The sequence below is a fragment of the Mastacembelus armatus genome, chromosome 2 (assembly GCF_900324485.2).
Source record: "Mastacembelus armatus chromosome 2, fMasArm1.2, whole genome shotgun sequence".
In the NCBI taxonomy this organism is placed as follows: Eukaryota; Metazoa; Chordata; class Actinopteri; order Synbranchiformes; family Mastacembelidae; genus Mastacembelus; species Mastacembelus armatus.
In genome coordinates this window covers 7963702-7989967 of record NC_046634.1, presented here as the reverse complement: position 1 = coordinate 7989967, position 26266 = coordinate 7963702, and the positions used below count along the sequence as shown (strand labels likewise).

The window sequence follows — 26266 nt, the reverse complement described above, 5'->3', positions numbered from 1 at the left end:
ATTTTAAATCCCTTAACTTGAGGCAGTGAAGTACTGGTTTATGTTATATTGCTAGTGTTGCAGATATTGCAATAATTCTTGTACTTTGATATCTGATTTGCTAATCTTGGACAGATCTGTTTATAAAAATTACATGGGCTAATAAAAGCATGAAGTTGCATTTGCAAAAGTAAATTAAGTTCTTATTTCTCAAAAAGCTTTTGACTGTATGAACTTGAATATTGGATATAGACATACTCGAGGGGGAACTCTGGAACAAACTATATTAATGTGTGTTATTGTTATATTGTGCTGCATGTGGTGTGCCTATTGTGGCTCAGCACGCAACATTATTACATTTTCTTCCAATTACATTAAAAAGAAAATGTATCAAATAGTGTGTGAGATAAGCAATCATTTACTGTTTGCATTAGCCTATATGTCAAAATTAACTCCTGACTCTCAGGCCACACCACAACCAGGTCCTTTTGGATACAATTCTGCCACCTCCACAGACAAAGGAAAAATAGTACTCAGATCTGAGTTCTCTGGACGATGAAGAGGCCTGCTTGATTTCCCAGACTGTCAGTGCAGTGGTTTTTCAGGTTCCACTGCCTCCAAGTCCTCCTCCTGCTAATGCTGTGCAGCACTTATGAGAAGAAGCACTCTGATTTGAAAAACATAAGGCTTCCTTCATTGGATGATGACACTGAGCCACAGCTTTCCAAACTGCTGCCTCAGGAGGTTCCACTGGCTCCGAGCCCTCCTCCTGCTGAGGCTGCTTGATGCTCTGGGAAGTACCCAGATAAAAAAAAAACATTGGGTTTGCTTTTCTGCATGATGACTTACTACCCATTTGTTCCCAAGACATCTATACAAGGAATGAAATCTACATACAAAACAAATCTTAAACACTAAAAAAGCAACAAAAGCAAAACATCAAAGATTGGAAACTAAAATGTAAGAAGAAATCAATTCAGTATCTTATCACAGGTTACCTCCCACATCCAAAATGACTTCTGCAGTCTGCAGGCTGAGGGGGAGAAAGAGGAAGGGACTTGTGCAGCTTTGTCAGGTGTCAATGACTGGGCAGGAACAGTTAAATAGAAAGCAGCTTCTTGAAACAAAAAACAAGAGCAGATGGGCAGTCACACAACACTAGACCATGTACAAGCTGAAACATATACTGTGTGCAAATACATGCATGAACATATAAAAATACAATGAAGACATGGTAAAGCTACAGAAAATGCAGGATGTGCAAAAATGCACCACCCCCAACAAAGGAAGACATATAATAGAGAAAAACAGTAAATATGATGTATGATATATGAAGTAGCATCAACAAATAGATATGCAAATGATCCAAAGCATACTGCACCTTCCTGCATGAGTAGGTCTGCAGCTGGGCCAACTTCCACAAGGCTTGCTGGGGATGCTACCAGGGAGCAATGTGTCAATTTTAAAAGTGCAGGCTGCAAGGTGACGGATAATGCTTTTGTGCATTACTGAGATGAAAAGGCCATCCATCATGGCAGCATGCATGTGTTAGTCTTGGTATGTATGTACAGTATGTGCATGTGCTGATTGCATGGAGGTAGTGTTGCTCTCCTCCAGGCTGTAGTGTGGTTATTGGAGGGAAGGGCAGGGGAGTTGGCCCTGCACTTAGATGCAGGGCAGGCAGAGCATCTGGAGACAAGGACTCTCACTGGTGTCAAGCAGAGACGTGTTATTAATTTGGTTGGGGGTCGTGGGAATACTGCAAGTATCTTCTTGCTGATGAAGAACTGATGCTCTCAGACACATGGTAATATGTGTTTTGTGTCAAAGGCCATATTTCCAGCATCAGATGTTGTCATGCAATGAGGATATTTGGCGGCAAACAAGTAAACGCAATAATGCAATAAGAAGCCTTGACAAGCATATGTGTGTATATTGTGTGTATATTGTGCCTACATGCACATTAGTTCATATTCATGACTTAACTGCTTTTTAATGACAACTATTTCGAACATGTCACTATGCACAGGACAGGACTTCAGCAGGAAGGTTAACATTCTCCCCAACACATTTGCCAGGAAGGTATTAAGTTAAAAAAATATTATTTTGGACAGAAATGGCTAAAAAATACAAGTGAACAGAGGAGCAGAAATTTATATGCGCATAATTTGCAAAACACTTTGTATTTCCACTTCTATATAAATATGGAGGCAATCCACTCAGTACAGAGACATACAAGTACAGAGGCACTTCTCATTCTTGGCAAGGTGCTGAGAGAGAGAGAGATACCATAGTTTGACCTGCTGAACTATCACTGTTTAGCATGCCATGCTCTCTGGGGCTAACATACAACACCCATGCTAATGCTGTTCCTGCAACCACTCTTGTTTCCATAACAACTAAAGGTGAAGGAGACAGGCATCTAACCAAAAACCCATAGCAGCCTGGGTGGGAGGACACATGGGAACTAAACCTGAGTATGCACACACGGACACTGTAAATAAAAAGCACACAAGCTGGTCCACACATGTAAACAACAATAGACATGACAATGCAGTTGTGCAATTTTACACACCCAGACTGCATCAACCCATTCATCCACTGTCTTAGGTTGTTTTCCCACCCCAGGTGTGTTTAGAGGAGAGGGCAGGTGGTGTGCACTCCCCTGGTCCCATCCTCTGAGGGTTATTACTGTTACAAATAATCCCATGATGACGTCCAAACTGTTTCAAAAATAATGAGGGAGATAAAAAGATATTGATTTGATATTTGTAGCAGTATTTGTCAGCTTGTTTGTTATGCTTTCCAGTGTATATATGGAAACTGCAGCACAGCAGCGTGGTGTGTGGCCATGGTCATGGGAGGAAGGCCTTTTGTATAGCTTGCTTTTTCCACTATGATGTGTTTACTTGACTCCATGCTTGTGTCCCAGTGGCCTGATGCTGTTATGTCCCCAAGGGCCCAAACAGTAGCTTGAGAGGGACTGATAAGCAAATTGAGGAGGCCCCTTTCCTCTCTCCTCTGTTTGGTTATATGCAGAACAATTGTTTCATTTGTACTGAGTGTATTTTCTGTTTTTACTGCCTGGTCTCTCTGTCTTTTTCCTCTCTAAGTCACAGCCTGAATACTGTATTTATGAGAGAGAACGCTAAAACATGTGGGAAAGTGTTGGTTCCAAGCCAATGCAACTATGAGATTCACCTCTGATATAAAAAAGAAATCTGAACAAAATTGAGAGGAATGCACAGAGATAAATCTCTAAAGCATCTACTGCAAATGTCCCATGAATCTGACTTTACGACATCATTCGGCAAGAGCCTGTGTGTGTTATTATGAAGAAGAGAGTTTGTGTGTGTGTGTGTATACATGTGTGTGTGGTGTGATGGAGAAAAATAGAGGAGGATTGCTAAGTTGGCAGTTTGAATGATGTTTAACTGGAGCTCAGCTCAGTTGAATGAGGCTCTAAATCCGCTTTCTCCTGGGTGCAGTTACTCAGAGCGCCGTGGTACAGAGCTATCACAGAGAACGATGTCACCACATTACATTCACACACACACACACACACACACACACACACACACACATATACACGCACACACAGCTCCTGCTGGGCATAAAATGTTGCACATACCATCAACAGCAACCCACTCAGAGGATTGAGGATGTACACAGAGCACAGAGCTCCAGCCCACATTAACCAAACACAGAGACCTCTCCTCTAGAAGCTTCACATCCACACTGGCCTCACTGGTATAATCTCCCTCTGCCACATCACTTCTCTGCACAGCTTACACTGCTTACAATCAAATCATGAAAAGAGAGTCAAGGGGAGAATGACAAAACAAGACAATTTCAGCTGCAATTTCAGGCCATAATGGAACTCAGAACTGTAAATAAATAAAAGAAAGACTGGAAATAGTTGCAGTGATAGAAACCTTTTCCTATATTTATACGGGATTTTATTTGGCTACGTAGCAACTAGCACTAAACTGAAACCTTTTAGGGAAAAAAAAAACAAAACAAAAACCTCTCATGCTTTTGCATTTTATGTTTTTAACTGCTGAAATCATACTGCAGTATCCGGCGTCATCAAAGAGGCAATGTGGCGGGTGTTCTTACAAAGCCGCTTCGCAAACACACGTTACTCGTGGAGCTAATTTGATTCAGATGAGGAGATTTATGTGTTGAGCCAAGGAGACTGGGGAGATTGTTTTTTCTTTTTTGAAGGGTAGAATTGTCAGTTATTTTGGAACAGATGGGTCTCAAAGTGGAATTGAATTAGATTATCACCTCAATGGAATACATAATGAAAGAGCGCTAATTTGAAGAGAAAGTTATGAGAAGGCCCTTTCAATTACTCCACAAACTAAACTGGTGTAGCACAACAGACTCAGGCATTCAGATGATTTTTCCATGTCTTATTTTGTGCCTCACTTTCCTTTAATAACAGTGCGTGTGACTCATGATGAGCACAGCTGTCGATTTGCTTATTTCTGAAATCTGCCTTAGCTGCATTCTTGAAAATACTTTTGTCATTGTTAATTGATTACCACATTTTATGAAATACAACTTTGTTTTTCATTCTATTATTGACACTCTTGTTCAAATAATAACAGGCTTGGCGACATATCTCTGCTGAAATCACTTGACAGATTTGGAGTAAAGAATTGTCTACTGTGCCAACAACGAACACATTATTACAGAAGCTTTAAGATGCTTTGTCCAAGAACGTTCAAATCCTGACAAGCTGTCAAGCATGATTGCTCCACTAACAGCTTGCTTTACTTAACTTGTGATTGACAGAAACATTTTTAGCTGCTTTTTTCTCTGTGGTTCAAGAGTTCATATTGATTTCACAGAATTAGTTTGATCTGTTCTGAGAATCGTGTTAAAACTTTTTTGAGTCTACTGTTGTTCCAACGTATTTAGAGCACCAACACAACAATCAGTCGTTCCTCCTTAATGTAATTTCAAAGACATAATTGCTGCCAGGTGGGAACACAGAACACAGAACCTCAGCATGCATCATGATGTGGCATCCTGTCCTACATAAGGGTCATAAAAATGGTAGAAGCCAGAGGTCAAACCAGAAGCAAAGGAGTTTAGTTTAGTGGATTCTGCCCTAAATTAATAGTAACATTGACCCCAATACGAAAATAGAGCTTTTATCAAACTGAGCATAGTATCAGTAATGTGAAGACTTCCTTGGGCAAAGAAAACACATTAAATGAAATGTTCAAATCAGACTAATGGGTCTACAAAAAAGGTCAGGTTCCCTTTAATGAACTGTACGATCTGCTGCCTTCATATAAAGCTATTGCTGAAACAATGCATTTGTTAAAGAACTTCCATAGTAATAATGAACAATCATTTAATTTTTCTCTGCCCTTGTAGTGGGGCGCATGTGAACTGCAACCAACACCTTCACTCAAAATCACCACAAACACTCTAGACAGATGGACAGGACCCACAGTGAGAGGCCTCCCACTATGCCTGATAACAAGTTTCCTGGGCTATATAGGGCAATCGTGACTGTAAACACACCAGTCTCAAATGGCGTGAACAGGTGGCTTACCACATAGGAGCACTGGTCATGTTGTGTGTCCACAACAAAAGTTCACTTATGAGGCAATCCTTTTCATGGCCCAATATGCTCTGATGGCCTCAGATCTCTTGATGGAAAAGATATCAGAGCGGAGACGCTTCTGGGAAATTATATCCAGAGCTCTGCACCCAAACATGGCTACTGAGCAAAACCAGCAGGAGGCATTAGCTCCAGTCTAGAGACAAAAACAAAACTAAAGCCAGACCACCAGTCATGTGGTCCCTGGCCATTAGGCCCAAAAATTGCCTCAAATAACCCGTAGTATCTTTCTATCAAACTAATTTCCTCTGTGCTGCTTCACAGTGACAAGGCGGCTGGCCTAGTTTGGAGCTCTGAATGGCGCTTTTCTCATTCCAATCATTTCCTTCATGTATTTGTTTTCAGAGGCACTATCCTCTGATGGTGGGGGGATGATCATGTCACAGAGGAAGGAAAGTGATGGTCTGCCTGGTGTTTATGCAAGACTTTGGCATTTGTTGTCTTTGGGTCTGCCGTCATTGGCAGGCAAGCTGCCACAGAGCCCCTCTCCACCCTCCATCCTACACAGATACACTCACACCCTCCCCACTCTGACCCATATAGGTGCTTTGAACTGCTGGCAGGCCTGACAAGATTATCTAGGCCCCCTTCCCAGTAAGACCACTGGGATGTGGGTGCATGGTGGTGTGTATGTATGTGCATGACACATATGTAAAAATGTAAGTGTGCTGTCAGCCTCTGAATGTGCATGTGTATATGCAGCAGTGCTGCAGTTGTGACAGCGCTTTGGAAGCTGTTGAAAGAAATGTAATGTTTAGTCTCCAGGTGGCTCCATTCGTCAGACTGTAACTGAAGGAGCTGTGAGGAGGATATAGGGGATTTTTGAATTTGCTTCTATTAATACTGTGTAAGGCTGTATCACTCACTTTTTTTTAGGGATTCATAAGCATTAAGACTTACGCACAATGATTTACCCATTCCTCACTTTGCTAGGACAGGGTAAGAAATCTCTCCGTAGTAATACTAAGGAAATACTAAGTGTGTTTGAAAACCAAAAGTTTCCTCCCCAACTGTGACGAGTAATGTGCTGCCAGTTTGCCCCCTTCTCCATCTTGATTACATAATCCCCAGATTAATTAGTGTGTTTCAGTCACTTCCTGTAGTGCGACCCTCAAATGAGTTCCCACCACAATCTGGCCTATCGACTTACAGGGCGCCAAAGCTTTTTCTTTGAAGGCCGCCTAGGCATCAGAGGCAAAAGAACTCTCTGATCTGATGGCTAAAGGAAAGAGCCCCTGCAGTGTGCCACTACAGACTGATAAAGACCCAGGAAAACATTTGGGTAGCACTCACACTCACAGGGAAGAAAACTGGAATAATTTGGTTGTAAAAACAAAAGGCGGTATGGAACAATGACAGTCTGGCTCCTTTGGTAATTTCCTGTTGGCGTTCATTCGTGTGATGTGGTGGTGACTGTTCTGCCGGGATCAATCAAACCTGTGAGCAGATGGCATCTCACTCCTCTAGTAAACTGGGGATTGTCTGTGTTTTTTTAGATACGGTAATTGGCTCGCTATGTCACGGACCGGAGCATGCTAACAGCCGCTGCCATCGCCGCTGTGCAGCGACAACACATGTCGTTCTGCTTTGTATGCCTCATAATGTGATACCTGTGCTACAGGCTCCATTTCATGTCAAGTAAAACTTGTGTTAAATGTTGCTTCATTAATAAGCTATGATAACAGCCTATGTGAGTAAGGAAAAACAGATTTCAGGAGCACTCACAAAGTAGGAAATGCAACATTAACCTTGGCACTGTCATTTTTCTTCCAAGTCACAGCTGTTAACAGCCACCATAAGCTCTCCTTGGTACAAATTTTGGCCCACTTTGGCTGCTTTACTACAGGCCTCCATAAGACCTCAAAGAATAAAAGATATCACAGTCTGCATCTGAAACTTTGTTGTATTTGCTAACAGGGTTTGCATTTAGGTGAGGAAAGTTTATATGGTTAAATGGAACCGCATGGGGGAGACGCAGTGACTTGTATAAAAGAGAAGCAGAGTAATTGCATGTGTGCTGTAAGAGTCTGTGTGTGGCTAAGACGCTGGGCACTTCAAAGCTTTGGTGCTGGAGCTCCTAAATGAGGGCCACCAGAGGTCCAGACTAATGGGACATCATGTGGAGATTAGAGGCCAAGTGCAGCAGGCTGACGACACAGCCCTATGTATGTATGTGTATGTGACAGGCAGAGAGACAGAGAAAACATTTTTGTATGTGTGTTATTGTATTCTTCTCGCAATTAAAAATGAAAGTTTGCTTCAGTCTCCAATGGAGTCTGTGAGTAATTGGACAGGACGTATTTAGTTGTGTTCACAAGTATTGCACAAATTTAAATAAGGCTATGAAAACAACATCAATCAAATGTTCCTGTTTTACATGTTTTTCTAAATGCATCACAACAAGAAAATCTTCACTAGCTCTTTCCTCAGTATGGTATAAATCCTTTATTAAATAATCATAACAATAATTATAATAACAATCATAAAAAGAGCATTTCTGTACAAAGACCCCTTTAAAACAACAACAACAACAGCAGTCCGAGCAGTGCGAAAGGGGGGAGCCTTTCCTCCAATGTGTTTGGTCCTCCAGGGCAGAAGGGGGTGCTGTGACCATCACTGTCCATGTCAAATTACTGTGTCTGATCCCGGCTCCAAAGGCAAGCTGGATCCCCGAGGCTCCAAGGCACTTTAAAGAGAGTCAGTGGGGTCCAGAGATGCGGCCTCAGAGGAGTGTGTGTGTACATGGTGAAGGTATATAGGATGAAATAAAATGTGTCTGTTGTGAATCCAAGGCAATTTTTTTACTTTCCAGTCTCAAATATATATATATATATACCTCACAGACGGAGCAACTGTTCCCTTCATTTTTCAGCCTGAATGCCTCCCAGTGTGTATTCATGTTCTGTATATACATGTGTATATACAAGTGAAGCAATGTGTGTATGTGCATGTTGTTTCTCATGGCTTACGAGTCCATTCAGAGCCTGCAAGGTGAGACCCTTCCTGGCTGGTTTAAAACCGGCCCCGCCTTGCTGTGCGAGAGCATATGCAAAAGTAACAAAAACAACTTCAAATAATATGCGCGATTAGTCAGTCGACTGAGGTGTGGGTGGTGCGATGTGGGAGCTGGGGGTTGGGTGGAGGTTAGGTCCTTGAAATCATGGCTTTTGAGGTCCACATGTAAATAGAGAGATGGATCCTTCTGTTGTCCTAGTGCCTCAACGTTTCTTTTTATAGCATTTCCGCAAACAATTTGCTTTTAAGGCTTGTTTGTATCCGGGCACGCAGTCAGTCGATTGAGAAAGCTGTTCCAAGCTGTGCACTTGTTTTTGATCCCAATTGTTTTTCGTCCTCGAAACGCACAGAGACAGAACGCACATTGCCCCTGTGAGAGAAGGGAGGCGAGGGAGTTCAGCGCACTGTCAATCATATTCTCACTGTCTTTGTTTCAGTTTCTTCAGTGGTTTTCAGTCTCTGTTCTTACCAGCAATCCATAGGTTGCACGACCAAAGATCCTTGACCTTTCCACATTAACCACAGTGTAAACATGACCTTCTGTTTGACAGGAACCAGTTACAGCAGTCTCCAACAAGCAAATCTAACAATAACTCTTTCTGTCATTAAAAGAATGTGTTAAAATACCCCCCCCCCCAACACACACACACACACACCTCTACACACACATAGACTGTCTTTGTCTTTTTTTCTACTTATCTGCCATCACAGACAGGCAATAGGTCAGAACGAAAACATTAAACAGAAAGAGTGACCGAGCAGAAAGACAAACTCGTCAGTGACTAAAAATACCACAGACTGTCAGGAACTAAGGGGGTAACGGAGGCTGATAGGTAGCAGAGTCGACGACGGAACAAAAAAGCCAACGGGCCACAAAAAGGAACTAAGTTCTAGGCCACTGTGTTCACATGTGATAACAAAAATAAAAAACCCAAAAAGATAAACTGCTTTCTAAGCACGTTCCTAACCTACCACCTTTCCAACACAAAGTGTTCTGACTCAGAATGTGTAGCTTACAGCTTCCAGTTTCAAAACTAAACCTCTTACAAATCTAAGATGCATTTATAAACAGTTCTCTTTTGGTGGAGCAGGAATCTGTAATTGATATGTGTAGATATTTAATTTTCAGGCCTAACATCCCCACAGTGAAACAATCCGTCTCAGTAACCCCAGTCTTTCTCTCATTAGTTCTCTCCCCACAGAAACTACCAGACACTGGACGGTGCCATGATTTCCAAACAGGAAACAAGTTCTCATTCGAGCTAATAGGTGACTTTCTCGTGGCCCATGTGTCCAGGGATCTGCACCACCAAGGAAGTAAACTGACACTAAAGTGAACTGGAGGAAATGAAGAAAATAGTGGGAGGTTTTCACAAAATGGCTGTATCTCTTTCTTTTCACCTCTTGTTGAGTTCTCTCTCTCATGCCTCAGTGCAGCAGCGTTGTTGGTTCAGTTTGACCTTGTGTTTCAGGCCGTCATACAGTTCGAAGTTGTAGTTCTCCAGGGTGGTGGAGGAGCGTGACGACAGGCCGCTGTAGGAGCAGGTGCAGTACAGGAGGAGGCCGGCGCAGACCGCCCCAAGCAGGACGCCTAGGGCGCTCATGACGATGATGGTGACCAAGATGGGGTCCAGGGTGTACAGCCATGAGTTGTCCTTCTCTGAGACACGGGTCACTGGAGGCTCAGATGATGGCGAAGCTGTGTTCCACTCAGGGAGCTGTAAAACTGTGACGGGAACAGAGGGAAATGGACACGTTAATGTGGATCCAGTAATGTGGGGAAAAATGATATTGAAGGCTCAATCATTAGCTACTTTATGACTTAGCTGGTCTTTAGTGCCTTACCTCCACCTAGAGGGTCTCTGCCACTGATATGTCGTCCATCGCCAAGTTCGTTGAATTTCTTAACTGTTAGAGAAAAGCACACAAACACTGTCTGTAAGCATCGAGCAATTGTTAATTATTACTGTGACTCAGCACAGCGGGTGGACCAAATAATGGTGCTAAGTTGAGTCAAAGTTGCAACATGTTTGGTACTTTTGTCAGATTACTTTATTGAACGTTTTTCAGTTTTCTGGTTCAATTGTAACGCTCTTGTAATGCCAACAATCAGCAGCAATAACAGGTGGGTATCATTTTGCAGTACCACATGAATATTTAAAAAAAAAACAAAACAAAACTTTAAATATTGTGAATAAGTTTCGTATTTTGCTGGTGCTAATTTTGACCATTTAGGGATCTAGCATCCATTCACAGACGTTGGTCTTGGAATAATAGAAAAATATGACTTTATTAATAGAGAAAGATCATTATGGTACATTCCTGTCAAACACAGTCATCACATTAGATACTGACGGCATAAGACTGTTCATTCCATGTGAATAAAGATGCAAACATCTAATAATTAACATTATCTATCATAATTACTGTTAAAATCAACACTATTACTGTCAAGTTTAAGAGTGGTGTATACTGTAAGAAAAAAAAATAGCAAGTAATAGCAACAAATGTGAACATTTAAACTGAAATCACATTTAAGTAGGGCTCTGTTGAAATCATTTACCAGATTTATGCGAACTGAAAAGTGATATGTACGTCAGTGACTGAATGGGAAAATTACAAGTGTGGCAAAAGTAGCGATGTCTGCAGCACTTTAGTTGAACACACTTCAGATGAGTTTTCTTTTCAGAGATTTTGTGTGTGTGTGGGTTTATGCGTATGTCCGTGTGCATTTGTGGCTGTGTGTGGCTGTGTGTGTGGCTGTGTGTGTGGCTGTGTGTGTGGCTGTGTGTGTGGCTGTGTGTGTGTGTGTGTGTGTGTGTGTGTGTGTGTGTGTGTGGCTGTGTGTGTGTGTGTGTGTGTGTGTGTGGCTGTGTGTGTGTGTGTGTGTGGCTGTGTGTGTGTGTGTGTGTGTGCGTGTGTGTGGCTGTGTGTGTGTGTGTGGCTGTGTGTGTGTGTGTGTGTGTGTGTGTGTGGCTGTGTGTGTGTGTGTGTGTGTGTGTGTGTGTGTGTGTGTGTGTATGCCTGCTGCTCTTGGCAAGTTTTCAGAAGTGGGAGAAACTGCTTGGCAAGGCATGAGTCTAGATCTGGAGGTCTTTGATGGCCAATGGCGTAATTAATACTGTTACCAGGGCAACTGAAGTTGGCAGCAGATTGGTTGATGGAGGTGGGTAGATGGGAGGGAAAAGTGCTTACCGCAGCCTTAATAAATGTTATCTGTCCATTAACTAATTACAACTATTAGAGGCTTGGAGTGTAATGGTGTTGAGATGGACCAAACAGGGTGTCCAATCCCACCTCCCTTGGTTGATTTAGAAGCACAGAGTGAGAGGGATCCAAAAACACTTTCCCACTCTGGAGAGAAAAGTGCAGCTTCTAAACTGTGGCCAAAAAAAAAAAAAAAAAAAATCGAGAGCTGTTGAGCTTTGGGCTAGTAGGTGATAAGAGTTTTTCTGCTGCGACAGATCACAAAAGTACACCCCGTTAAGCCGCAGAGTAAAGACCTCAATTTCATTCAATATAAGATGGTAAAGTGAGCTCAGGTCAAATCTGTCCATCTCTGTACTGACTGACGAGAGGAACTGGTGCCAGTTTGTCTAACTCAGTCAATCTTGAGAAATTTCACAATAAAATAGATTTCTAGATGCCAGATATGTTAAATATGTTCGCATTAATAGCCATTCATTTCATCCTATGGCACTAAAGGAAGAACTGTCAACAGCTGGAGCTGCGCTCTGGTTTTCATAATATCTTGGATCCTGTTCCAGGGTGCGAATATACACCAAAACACCGCGCTTATGACTTCCAGCTGTTGCAGTGGCATTGTGGGATTTGTAGGAGTATAAATCAAGAAAGGAAGGGTGATGGCAGACAGCTGTGTCTATTTACAATCCTAAAAACAACTAAGCACATATTCACACTGAAAACACAACAAGGCTTGGCTTGACTTTCATCTGGGCAGCTCAAAGTCATGGAGAAACAGGGGGAGCGGGTGGTACGAAACATAAATGGGAGTGGAACAACGTGCTTTATTACTCCAGAGAATCAAGATGAAACACTAAACACTCACGACGGCTGCATCCATCACTGACTGATGCCTTTATCAGCAGAAGACAAGAAGTTCAATCAAAGGAGCTGGTTATCTCCATTTGTGATGCAGGACTTTAAGTATGATGGATTTGCATTCCTTTGTTTTTAAATGTGCACATGCTCTGTGAAAGGACAATGGAAGGATTTTTTTTCTTTACAACACCCTCATTACTGGGACAACTCATATTACAGCTATCTCGTGTTGTTATGACAAGGATACCAAGATTTTCTGGGGCTTGCCAGATCATTTCCACAGCTAGCATGTTGGATGTCTCTCAGCCTAACAGTTTTCTCCCCTCTGTCTCAGCACTGCAGAGCTCCTCGTGTCTCTGGGGTCTTGTTTTAGCCTGTAGTTTGGCAGCTCTGCCTGGCCTCCACAGCAGAACTGGCTTGACCCGCTCCTCTTCCCAGCACACGTTTGTGTGTATGTCCATGCTGGGGTCATTCCAGGAAAACCGATGGGGTTACGAGGAGCCAGACGGCTCTGAAACAAGCTGTTCAGATAACAAGCTGTTCAGATAAATAACTTACTCAGACTTCAGTTCTCTCATCAGGAACAGCATGATTTGAAATGTCAACAGCAAACTCCTTCATGGAACAAAGAAGAAAACAGCAACCGAAGCTACATCCAATAGAGAGCACTGCTTCTTTGCAAATTTTAACTTGGCAGTTTAGCACAATGTCTGTGTCATCATCAGCCTTGCATTTGTAAACTAAAGGAGGGAAAGTTTCACTGAGTGGATGTTCTTCCGATCTTGCGTCACGACACACTGCCACTGACATATTTAGGCGTCCTGCTCTGCCAAACACAACGCAGCTAAGTGCTTCTTTTCAGCAGAGGGTACGGTGTCGGTCCCGGCTGTCCAACCTCACTGTCAGGACTGGCTCCACCCCTGGGGTGGCCATACTGGAAGACCAGTTAGAATACTGGAAGCACTGCGAGGAGCTGTGATAGGCCACTGACAGCTGGCTCTTCTTGGTGGCCAGGTGTTGTCGACAGCAACAGAGGGCTCTGACCAAGATGGCCACCGCCAGGAGAAGGAGGGCGCCCCCGGCGGCCATAATGTAATACCAGTGGATGGGCAAGGGAGGCACAGGAACGCCTCCCCCTGGTGGAGAGATACAGAATAATTGGCCAATAGGAAAAGAGAGGAGTGGCACTTGCTATTGCTATTTTCTACATTTAGTTGTCTATTCTCTATTCCTACTGGTCTTCATCATATGAACAACAGGCGTGCACCTCATACGAGCATGCAGAAGCATGCCAGATGCAAAAAATAAAATGAATCTCCAAGGCCAAAAAAAAGAAAAATAAATAAAATGCATCCATTTCTCTCATGTAGCTTGAGTTGCAGTTGGAGGACAAGTTTTCACACCAAGATCATCAAGAGAGTTGACTTGAAATCAGTCCAATGGTTGATCTGATCAAATGCAGTAAAATACACTGTTTTGAAGGCTCCAGCAACTTGGTGTGAAACGAAAGCCAAAATAATTAGTTATAAAAGCACCCACACACATTGAATTAAGGAGCTTCCTCTTCCTGCACTGGCACAGGAAGTCACAAACAGCCCCCTGTTAAAGTCTCAGAGCCATGCAAGAATCAGTCAGACACCACATGGGAATCCAATGTTCCAGTGCGCCCTCTCTGAGCCGATATTGGACTGGGATTTGTTATTTAGCTGGCTCGAGTTGGCAGATTTGTTTTGAGTACATAATTTATCTTGTTCTCTGTTCTTGGTTTTTCATTTTCCTTTTTCTCATGCATCAGTCTCCCGGCCAGTCCTCTCCTCCTCAAGCCAAGCGCCGTCTCCTTGGAGACTATCTCCACAGATCCTCTACACTGCTGCCCCTGACTTGAACCCCCTCCCCTCAAATTCTTGGTAAGAACCAGCTAACCACCTTCCAAGAAGCCTCTACTTGACTATCCAAGTCTGCTTTGCAAAAATGAACTGTGGAAGAAAATCACTCAGCCCACATGTACATCCAAACTTCATGTAGAGAGCTGTAAGGCCGAGAGAATGTCACACTGAACTAGAGAAAGTGAAGCAGAGTTGAATACATCTTGATTTCTGGACTGTGTCACATAATTACAGAGGGAAATGGTGCGTGCTCCTGCTACTTCACACTGCACACACTCATTAGACGGAGCTGCGTTAGAGAGAGAGAGAGAGGGCGAGAGAGAGAGAGAGAGAGGGAGAGATACTCGTGCTTGCTGATGCTCAGTCACTCTATCTGATTGCTTTTCACTGGGGACACTGGTGAGTGTGTGTGTGGTGATATTAATGTGTGTGTTTGTGCATGTTTGTCAAGGGTTAGAGACTCTGTGTGAGTGTATAAAGTCAAAGGAGTAGAAAAGCTGAAGAAGTGTGCACGTATCACATTCGCACTCAAACCGCCAAGCTCTTATCTTATTGGAAGACATTATGAGATGCCAAAACAATAACATCAATCTCGTAGAGTCCCCCAGGATGCTCCAAATATTTTTCATGAGGCAGACAGTTATTTAAAAACCTTCAGGCTATGTCAGGCAGCTTAGAACTTAGGATATGTAGCTCTTTTCAAACAGCTAACTCCATGAGGTGTGCTTGATTTAGCTTGCCTTGCACGCAGTTTGCTCTTTGGAGACTAATCCTTTGTTTCCACTGAGACTGACAAGGTAAAACTAATGCACAACATGTTACGGAAATATTCTAATTTGAGAAAATTCATCTGGAGTTTGCAAGAATAATAAATTTAATTGTTGCAAGTACTTTATTATTTTATGACGACTACATTCTGCTGATGTGGCAGTAAATCAGTAGTTTTATTCATCTGCAGTGACACAGCTCTAGCAGAAACAGCCGCTGTGTTGTTGGTGAAAGACTGGTTTGGGCTTACAGCATTTGAGAGAACTAACAAAGCAAAAAACCCAGGCTAGTGCATACCAGCGGGCAGGATGCAAGACCAGAGAGGAAGTGACATCACACCAAAGTGAAACGTACCTGAATTTTCAGGAGAAAAAGCGGCGTAGGGTTCTGTGAAGACGGGAGACAGAGGAGCAGAAAGAGAGAGACAGCAGTTTTAGATAACTTTAAACATGAGGTAAAAGTCAGCAAAATGTCACACAAATGTCACAAGACTATCAAGCCACTCCTGAGGAAATTTAAGTTCATTCCTCAGATAACTCATGAATTATGGCATTTACTCAGCTCCTTTGCTAGGATGCAATTGCAAACAGAGTGCATTGTGGGATTTCAGAATTTAAGATGTGCTGAGAGTGTATATGCTACGTGTGTAAATGTGCGTATGCATCTGTGATTGCGACGTTCGTGCATTTCAAGTTGTTTATCTGTGGAGTCCAGTTAAACCGGAGCAGGCTGAGGGTGTTTGGCTTGCTGCAAATGCACAAAGCAGAACCTTCACTTTGATTGTCTGGAATGCAAACACAAAGATGTGGTGTGTGTGTGTGTGTGTGTGTGTGTGTGTGTGTTTTACATAGTGTATGTGCATGTGTGTGTCATGGGGTGGGTGAGTTAAAGAAACAAGGAAACCAACTTGGGAACTGGTTCTGTTTTTTGGCAGGAACGCCAACATACTGTGAAAAACTCAACTGCACTGGGTGATAAGCTACATCCCAGCATGCTCTGGGAGTGGCAAAGGAGGGGAGGGAAGGGAGGAAGGAGAAAACACAGGAGCAAGGAGGCAGGAGGGAGCTGGGTTGTCATCTTTGCCGTCCAAGCTGCTGTGCAGCACGTGTGCTGCGTGCGTGCGTGCGTGCGTGCACGCACACACACACACACGCACACACACGCAGAAATGACTGATAAAACACACAAAGAAGAAAAAAAACCAAACACTGAACTGTTTGTCCTGAGCTAGGGACCTAACACACACACACTTTCCCTCAATTACACTTTGCCTGTGGTCCTGGCCCTCACTGTGGTTCAGCTCCAAAGCACACTGGATGTCAGTCAGAAGCGATGACGGCAGGTTTTTGGCGCTGCACCCCCAGCTTGGTCTCTGATCTGTTTAAGACCCTCTCCAAAGCCCCTGCTCAGGCCAGATTAAGGAGGCTATGCTGGCGCTCAGCTCACACCAGGCACCCAGAAACTTGCTTGGGAAACAGCCTGTCTAGTAATTCCCTTTGACGGCTCGGGAAAAGCTCTGTTTACAAATACGAGTGCAAGGGAGAAAGAGTGAGAAGAAAGAAAGAGAAGAAGTGAAATCTAATGAAACATAGATTAGCATCGTTTGGGCCCACGGGGCGTTTATGGCCTAGTTTTCCTATTCTTCCTTTCTTTTCTTTTTTTGTGGTGGGATAAATGCTGTCCCTCCCTCTCCTCCCTCCTTTCATCTCTGTATTCGGTGGGCTCTTTTGGGGGAGAGCCAATCTCCAGAAGTGGGATGGGAGGGTGATGGAGTAGAGGGAGAACTTGAGGGATCCTCAGGACTAAAAGTAGAGAAGGTAAAAGCAAGGGAACGGCAGAGTGATGGAGGGAGAGATGATGAGGAGGTGGTAGTGTTGAAGAGGGTCAAATGGATGTGTGTGTGTGTGTGTGTGTGTGTGTGTGTTTCAATATTGTGGATAGAGAAGATTTTGGCAACTGAAGCAAAAAGAAAAAGTTTCTTCCTATCTGTCAGTCAGAGAGTTGCGTGTATACAGTGTGTGGGACTTACGTGTACACTCCTTCAGAGGGGTGCTCGAGCTCATGTGGATGTTGTCTATCCAGATGTGTCCTCTGGTGCCATGCACAAAGAATCCCTCCATCACAACCTAGCACAAGGAAAACAAGGGAGGAAGAGGAAGAGGAAGAGGAGGAGGAAAAAGTTGAAAAAGAAGAGGAAGATGGAAACAGGATGAAGCCAAAGGGGGGAGCAGGGGAGTGGAGGTAAATTGAGAACAGGGACAAGCAGGAGGAGGAGAAAGGATAAAAACTTAATATGATGTCTGTGATTTCAAAGTTGCACTCAACACTTGCAATCATGCTCTCTTCTCTGCAAGCTCCTTCAACTTACTTTTTTATGAGAACATTAACTGGTTTTGATGTCTCTGACAAATGCACAGCGATCTCCAAACAATCATGCAGCCAACTGAGAAAACATGGCTTACTTTAGCTGCTTTTGAAGTCAAACCTGGCCTAAGGTGACAGAGAGGTTAGATCTGATGCTTTCATGTGAGATGAACGTATATCTGTCTAATCAACCCTGGCAAAGAACATTAAAGACATGTTTCTCTTTCTGGGGAGACACATAATAAAAGACCTGACCCAGATACCAATTCATCAAACAGACATACTTTAATAAAGCTCACTGATAATTCGGATGCTTTCTTATCATTGCAGTTACAACCTTTCTAATCACCTCCTTTTTCAGCATTTCCTCTTTTCCTGCCAGTAAATATAGAATTAGTTTCAATTAATATTTGACCTACAGATGTTGTTTTATTACCTGGAATTCTTTAGGAGAGCGAGGCAGGATGGTACGACCCTCCTTCCAAACAAGACCCTGATCATCTTTAAGAGTCCATATGATGGTCTCCTCATTGTGGGCTTCCCGCAGCAGGACCTTCAGATGGCCCTGGGCCTCCCCCGACAGCTGGTAGGAGAAGAGGAGGCAGAGGGGTCCGGTCTCAGCTGCCACCACAGGGCTCATGAGCCGGGCTCGCTGCTGCTCTGTCTTTAGGCTGGCATCCATATACAGAAAGCTGTTGAGCTCTGGAGGGGAGTGAGATATGACAGATTCCTGTTTTAGCTGTATTTACAAGTTTTTTGGACTATTTCAAAACTCAGGTATGAACAGGATCATGTTGAAAATAAAATTGACAGTGGAGAAATTCACTGCCCCAGAATGCAACCAAACTGCTTTAGTAGCTTTAATACGTTGTCAAAAATCAGCAGAGTTCAGTTTTAACCTTGAGTTCACGGGTTTCTACAGTCAATTGAAAGAAAAAAAACACATTTAATGGGTTTTCATTTCAGCCCTCAAGGCAAGAAAAACTAGCAAATTTGAAAGGCTGTGTCGACTTTTGATATCCACTGTAAATGGACGCTGCAGAAATAAGTCTGTGCGCCACAGGTGGAGCGGACACATACTGTGTGTGTCAGTTATCATCATCAATCATCACTGTTCGCACTTAGAGCCCGACTTAGACGCATATATCCATATAGAGCCATGTACACGAGTGCTTTCACACGGTTACAGACATTTCCAGCATGACTCTCAAACAAAAAGACACTAATCACCAGTTGCTAACAGGAATGGAATCACCCCCATACAATAGCCACACCAAACAATAGGGGTATGACAAATATAAACACAGAAGAATAGGTCCAATGAGAGCGTCATTCGTACATGGAGCATTACCGCTACGCCTGCCAAGACCCTCAGGGCCTTCATTCCCTTCCAGGTATATAACTCAAACAACGGAATAGTAAAAAAATAAAAATGCATGCCCTCTCCATTTGTTTACACCAGAGGATGTTTAGTTCACAAATTGGATGCCAATATGAGTTTCATTGTGAGGGAGACTGGTGAGGCTGCTATATGTATATGAGTGTATGTGTGGAAAGGAAAACGCATGTGTGCTTATGTATATGTGAGGTTGTCTCAATGAGGCGTCTGCTGAAGAATTTCTCAAGTGGAGCCTGTGGGAAAACATCCAGTATCAACAATCTGCAGATTAAATCGCCTGCTTTATCATGAACAACTGAACAATGTGTCCGGGTGACTTCTTGCCTTTCTGGCTTACAGGCAAGGAAAAGTATCCCCACACAAATCAGGAAGAATACAGGTACGGTATTTTCCAGAACATGTGTTTGTTTGCCAGTAACACCACAGGCTTTGTCTTTTTAACACGTCTGTCTCCAACTAAAACACCTCACAGTAGCATCCACACCCAGTGAGACTATGTTTTTAGTGCAGCCACGCTCAAGTTATTGAGTGACTGGGCGATAACCTTTCACTGTATGTGTGTGTGTGTCGGGCGGGGGGGGGGGGTTCCAGCGGATCAGACAAGCAGTGTCTGGGGGGACAAATCTTTCTCTGACTTGACAGCTCCCCTCTGCTCACCATACGCCCAGACTCGCCTGTGTGTGACAGTGCAGACATCGTATGTGACAGTATGTCCCTTGGCCCTTTGCAGCTCTGGAACGAGTGTGTACTCTCCCTTGCTGTTTTTTGTGTAGTGGGGTGGGGGGGGTGAGTGTATATTCTGTATATGTGTATAGGCCTGGAGCGGATGTGAAACATATTTGTGACTCTGCGATGCGTTTTATCACTCATTTTACTGGGTGCACCAAAGCCTTCTCTTTCTGCCTCATGTTGAAGCGTGGCGTCTCGCAGTGAACCCCCCACTGTTGTTCCTCTTGTTTGCCAGACAGCTCATAATCGAGACTGTCTCACCATACACAGCACAACAGAGCATTATTAATCAGTTTCACAGCGGTCTCCTGCAGCGAGAAGCAAACAAGGACTCAATCTATGACGCCTAGTTAGCACATTTTTACTAGTGGGGTATATTATGCCATATTTAACAATATATAGTAGCTAATTCCAGCTCTGTGTTTTATTACTGCATAACCGAGGTCAAAACGTGAGTGAAATCCTGGTTTCTGGGTCACATGACAAAGGGAATCTCTACAGAGTGCATTGATAGTGGTGAAATAATGATCCTGTGTTGGCTTCAATTTCTGACCTTTGGCATCTGTGGGAAAATCAAAGGCCGGTGTGGCGTGTGGAAAACGGCAGGAAATGATACTGCATACATGAAAGCCACAACCTGACTAATCTAAGAAAACCTTCCCAATCCCACTGTGATGAAAGACGCTGCTTTGAAGCTCCCTCTCAAAGATGGCTATGACCTAAAAAGGTCACACTTCAGGAAAGTTTCTAAATTTACTGTGAGAGGAGCTGACCTGCAGAACATGACCCAGGTGACATCATGGATTCAACAAAAAAGAAAAAAAAAAAAGGGGTGGGGCGGGGGAGTCACGCTGAACCTCTTGTTTAATTCTTTGCAGCTGGAGAAATGTTTAATATTTCATGGAGACTTGCTCAAAACCAGTGAATTTTAAAACAAGGTTGGGATAACAATCCTGCCAATGGAAAATTATAAATAGTAGTATAAAAAGCCCTCCTTAAACCCAACAGGAAACATCTTCTGTGGCTTTTAATAACACGCCAAAAGCTGCACTTCTGTTCTGTGGGTATGTATAAGAGGAAAATGAATAATAATTTCTTTAAGGAGTGCCTAAGTAGATGGAAGTCTATAGAGCACCATCTGGGATGTGCATGAATTAATAGAGGGGCAGTAAGGGACAGCTGGGAGTAACTGCGTGACTTTGGAAACTCCTGCTCTGAGCTAAATTGGAGCTACTGAGTCTTAACCCCTTCCTGTCTGAGACGTCATGGATTCTGACATACAGAGACGAACAGGTGGAGAGCTGGTGTGGGTCACGTGTGAAGCAGTCGAATCTCTGATTCCCTTAATTCATTTTCATTTTCATTCACTCGGAAAAAGACGTACGGCTGGCAGACGATGTCGTTGCTAAATTAGACTGGTTTCAATTTAACAAGTTATTTTAATCAAATTGAAAATGGACTGAATGAAGATGCACAAGCAGAGTGATTCCATTTAATTATAGAAAACTGTCTTGTCTAGACCCACTGAAGTTGATAGAATAAACATATGCATTTGTGTTTGTGCAATTTTCTACACCCAAATGAAATTCCTTTAGCAGCTGCATACATAAAAGCTCTGCAGCAAAGATTTTAATGTTGACAGAAACTGATACAAAAGACCGTCTATTATCAAGTTGAGCGGCATTATTTTGGAAAACAAGTCACTGTCCATCAACTGACGGCTGCATATAGGGAAGTACATGCATGCTGCTTGAAGCAGCTCTGAGTCATTGCACTAACCAGACAGCAGCAGCAGTAATGTAAAATCTGACTGATGCGGAGACTCACCGTTGCTGTGCAGGGACCAGTAGAGAGGAGCGTTGGAGTCATGTGTCCACCCACACAGGCCATGGTCAAAGTCACACACACTGTCTGATGGAGGAGTGGTTGCTACTGGAGGCGGAGGTGGAGGCGGAGGTGGAGGGCCGCGAGGAAGGAAACGGCAAAGTAAGAGTGAGAGACAAAGAGCAGAGAGGAAAAAGGAATCAGTCATTTGAAATGTAAAAAAAAAAAATCACAGCTGCTCTACATAATGTCACACAATGACTTTTGAAGGCTTTCATCTACCATCAACTGCCTAATAACAATATAAGTGCAATATTTCCTTTGCTTTTATCAACAAGTAACACACTGTTGCTTGGGCTCACCTGGAGACGTAATGGGCACAGTGGTGGTTTCGATGTCGGCAGGCAGAGTTGGTGTGACAGTGTCTGCTGGTGTGGTGGTTTCTGCAGAAACAAACAGGACAGATCAGGTCAATGGCGGCAGCAAGAAATAAACCTGACATTAGATTCCTGCCAAGACGACATAATCACCCAGTGTTTGTGCAAGACATTATTGATGTGGAATTTCACCCTTGGTGTCATATGTTAGGGAGAGCCAGGAAATACAGACAGGAGAGGAAATGATAAGGAAGAAAGGCAGACCAGAAAGGAATGAAGTGTAGCACCTTTATACACATCTAAAAACCCTGTTTATTTTAAATGATGCTGTGGTGACTGGGATAGCATACAATTGTTTCGAAGGCTGTAGATCTGGTTTTACATTTTCAGTACTTAGAGAAGTTTTTTGCTTTCTTGACTTTCTGGACTTAGATGAGCGGAGTGATACAACTCTCATCTAAGGTAACTATGAAACTACAGGCAGCAGCAGGTTGGAATCAAGAGGAAGCAGTTAGCCCAGTTCTGTCAAAAGGTTTAAAAGTTCATTCATTTATTCATTTTGGGAATGAAACCACTTGTAAAACTATTTGTTTTTTTTTAAATTTTCAGTCTAACCTGTAGCACAGAGCAATCAAAAGTTTCATACATTTTCCACTGCAATTACAGAGCTGTTTTCAGCAACCTGTCTTGATTTCTTTATTCATTATGCAGCACACAAACATCATATCTCAGTGGTATATTAAGGGCGAATTGAAACACATCCCATAATTGAGAGTTTAAGGTCATTTTCTGTTCCCACTGGGTCAGAGACTGGCACCGATAGCCCCAGAGCATCCGTCATGTTGTGTCTGGGGTGTATCACAATCCAACACACACACACACACACACGCACGCACGCACGCACGCACACACACACACACACACACACACACACAGTCTCAAATACACAGACACACTGACACACAGGCACTTGTAAATGCTAATATACACACTGACGCAGAGTCACATACACTTGCTTACAGGCAGGATGCCTGGTACTAATGCTGATGGATGGATGGAGGTCCTTTTGACCTTGTGCTGATCACACTCCGGGACCTCTCGCTGGCTGTCCGAGAATATACACAGCACACACACTCCATCTCCCACTGTGTTTTCTTGTGCATGTGTTAGTCATTGTGTGCGTCTCCCTCACTCCATAACTCATGTGCACTCGGGGAGAAGGGAGAGCAAACACAAAATGAAATGTATGATTTTCTCTTTGCCTTAACATCTATTTAAGCACACATATATCACAAAAACAGACAAATAACCCCCAGAGGCATAAATAAGCCAACAATTTGCTCATTAAAACACATCACATGTGCACATACACAGGCACATTGTTGGAGCTGTTGGAATGTAAAGTGGGAGAAAGCTCTGTGTTATTAGGAGCAGATGGGTGAACCCTGGTGTATTATGGGAGTTTACACAGAAGTTTGGGTCCTGCGTCAACCAAAAGGCCCATATTTATCGTGTGTGCAAACTCTGTAAACTGTTGTCTCAATTTCAATATGTATAAGTATTGAAAAAAGTTATTAGCAACACATGTTTACACAGTGACTTATTTCACTACACAGGACTGAACCATATTGTGCTAATTTGACAGTAATGACCACTGAAATGACGTATGTAGATTCTTAAAGCATGTTATATTTCAAATCACTTTGTTTGTGTTCCCTGCCTTGTCTCATTTAAATCTATCCAAACAACTCTAAAGCTTGAGTGCATCACAGTCTAATGTGAAACAAAGCTCATCAGCTGGAACAGAAAGACAAGCCAAAGGATGCATACATCCATTAAATAAAAACTCACATGGATTAATGCTGAATGCCTGTTACTGGCAATACTAGAATTTTCCTTTCTGCATGACTATCATTATCATTTACAGACTATAAAAGGCAGTGAGAGCCACAAACGCTGCATGATGCACAACTGATCTGCTTAAAGTCCCAGCTGGAGAAACAGCAGACATGAAAGGGCCAGCCACAGCTGGCAATGGCTTCTGACATTAACCAAGTGTTAATGTCATGTCCTTTATACCAGTCATTAACTACTTAATTAGACTCTTATCTCTGCCAGCTCACGGGACAAGGTAAGACAAGGAAAGTAACACTCGTCCTTCAATTCAAGCCTGGCTCTTGCTTCCTTCCTACTCTTCATTCTCTCTTATGCTCACTCTTCTCATTTATTTTACCTTTTTATATTTGTCTTTTCATTCCAGTCTAACCTTTACGTCCTCCACTCAGGTCTCTGGACCAGCTACACATTACCTTGGTGCCAGCACACACACGCACAAACACATAAACACAAAATGCACAGTCCAGTCCATTAAGATTCTAGCCAGCTCCTGAGCACTCTGTGCTTTCAAAGGTCACGCCTTGTCACAGTGTAAATGTGCTGACCTTTCCAGGGTGTGACAGGAATGTCGGGGGCAGTGGGACCCACTTGTGCACTTGCGTGGGTAAATATATTTATGTGAGACAGCAAGAAAATGTGTGTGAATGTATATGACCTGCCTATCCTTGCCCCAAGCCCTATCCTTGATGTGTGGAAGAACCATGTCACGCCCATGATGCACAGGCAGGCCTAGAGCACGTGCAGAGGAGGGCCTGCAGGAAAAGTCCTTCTGCAACACAGTGTTGTCTTACATAATACATATTGTGTCTACTGCAGCAGGTGATGATACAAGTCATCACCATGTGCAGGGTGAGAGCCCAGCACTTAGAACTGGACCCAGGGGAACTGTTGGCATAGGTAATGGAAACACACACTTGCATATACATTTATACACATGATGCAGCTGCACATGCATTCACTTACGCCCATAAAAGTACACACAGGCATACACAAAGATCAATGCTTTTGAGTGCTTATTTTTCAACACAGAGAGATCCAAAATACACACACACACACACACACATACACATACACACACACAGGGTGGCATGGGCCAACCCACTTTGCATAAAAGATATTGCTCACTCCCAAAGAATCTGACTCAGCACTATGTCAGAGAAGAGAAAAAATCTTCAATTATGTAGAAAGCCTTTCTGTAAATCTCTGCTTGGCAGAGAGCGCACGCACACACACACACGCCTGCCCGCACACACTCCGATGAATGGATGTACACGCACACACACACACACACGCACACACATATAGCCCAAAAGAACATGATCTGAAAGACAAGTAGCCTTTGTTTGGTATTCTGTTGGGTGGTGTTAACTGCTCAGATCAAGGTTCATCCAGACACACACACACAGACAAAGAGCTGGATGGGATAAATAAGGACCAACCAGTGTCCACTGTTTTTAGTGAGTTCTACTACATTAGATTTACTTTACAAGTGTGTATGTGCATGTGTGAGCTCCACAATGCTCCTGAGACTAAAAGCATCCTACCTGGAAAATGGAAGGAATGATATTATGCTTTTTTTTTTTTTTTTTTTTGCACTTACTTCTCCCTACAAATGTTTCATTTTTGGAAAACGTACACTAGGAAAAAAAAACAGACTTGTAGTCGCTGTGCGTGTGTGTATGTGTGTGTGTGTGAGACAGCTGCGCATGAACCGGGGAAATGGAAGCATTCAAGACCAACAGCAATGAGCGTGGAAGCAAGTGATGAGTAACAGAAGAGGAGGGGAAAGGAGAGGAGGCATGGTAACGAAAAAAGAACAAAAACATTTATGAACCCACGCACAGGGCCTCAGGGTGGGACAAGAAAAAACTGCAACCATGTGAGGGGAGAGGCCTATTCTGTGGTAGCTTTTGTCCTATGTTCAGAGTGCACTCAGCAGGATTTGGGGTAAAAATATATCTATTTCATCTGCTTAAATCATATAAATGAGAACAGTGAAGACACTCAACAGAGGACAGAACAGAGAGAATTGAATTGTCTGAATGGAAGGGGAAGTGAATGATTTACAGGATGTCAGCAGTAGTCCACTATTCCTGCTGAGTTCTGGGGGCCTGTGAACTACGTGTGACCTGCAACAGCAGTTTTCTGTGTCACACAACCCTCCGCTCCCTCTGATAAAAATCACTGTCGACCAAAATGGCAATGCCTGAGGATTTCATTTTTCAGTTTGTCTCCATCTTTAGGGTTAGTGTTCATTGTGTTTCTGCACTGCACTTCCCACAGGTCACTTGTCAATCAACAGCACAAAAAACTGTTTCCCAGG

At 43.2% G+C, this 26266-nt stretch overlaps 1 protein-coding gene across 5 annotated transcripts in view; it reads right to left on the bottom strand.

Moving 5' to 3' along the window:
• Window positions 1-8088: 8088 nt before the first annotated feature.
• nrp2a (neuropilin 2a) overlaps window positions 8089-26266 on the bottom strand; it is a 58145-nt gene continuing 39967 nt past the window's right edge. The window contains exons 12-18 of one of the 5 annotated variants that reach the window (XM_026301871.1): window positions 22033-22113; window positions 21674-21778; window positions 18155-18420; window positions 17384-17480; window positions 15709-15741; window positions 10484-10546; window positions 8089-10364 (exon numbers count right to left, since the gene is read on the bottom strand). In XM_026301871.1, coding sequence (XP_026157656.1) covers window positions 10060-10364; window positions 10484-10546; window positions 15709-15741; window positions 17384-17480; window positions 18155-18420; window positions 21674-21778; window positions 22033-22113 — 950 coding nt within the window. In that variant the 3' untranslated portion in view covers window positions 8089-10059. Of the gene's footprint in view, window positions 10365-10483; window positions 10547-11545; window positions 13837-15708; window positions 15742-17383; window positions 17481-18154; window positions 18421-21673; window positions 21779-22032; window positions 22114-26266 lie in introns of those variants that run through there. The other 4 variants (XM_026301873.1, XM_026301872.1, XM_026301874.1 and 1 more) reach the window with 4 other exon arrangements.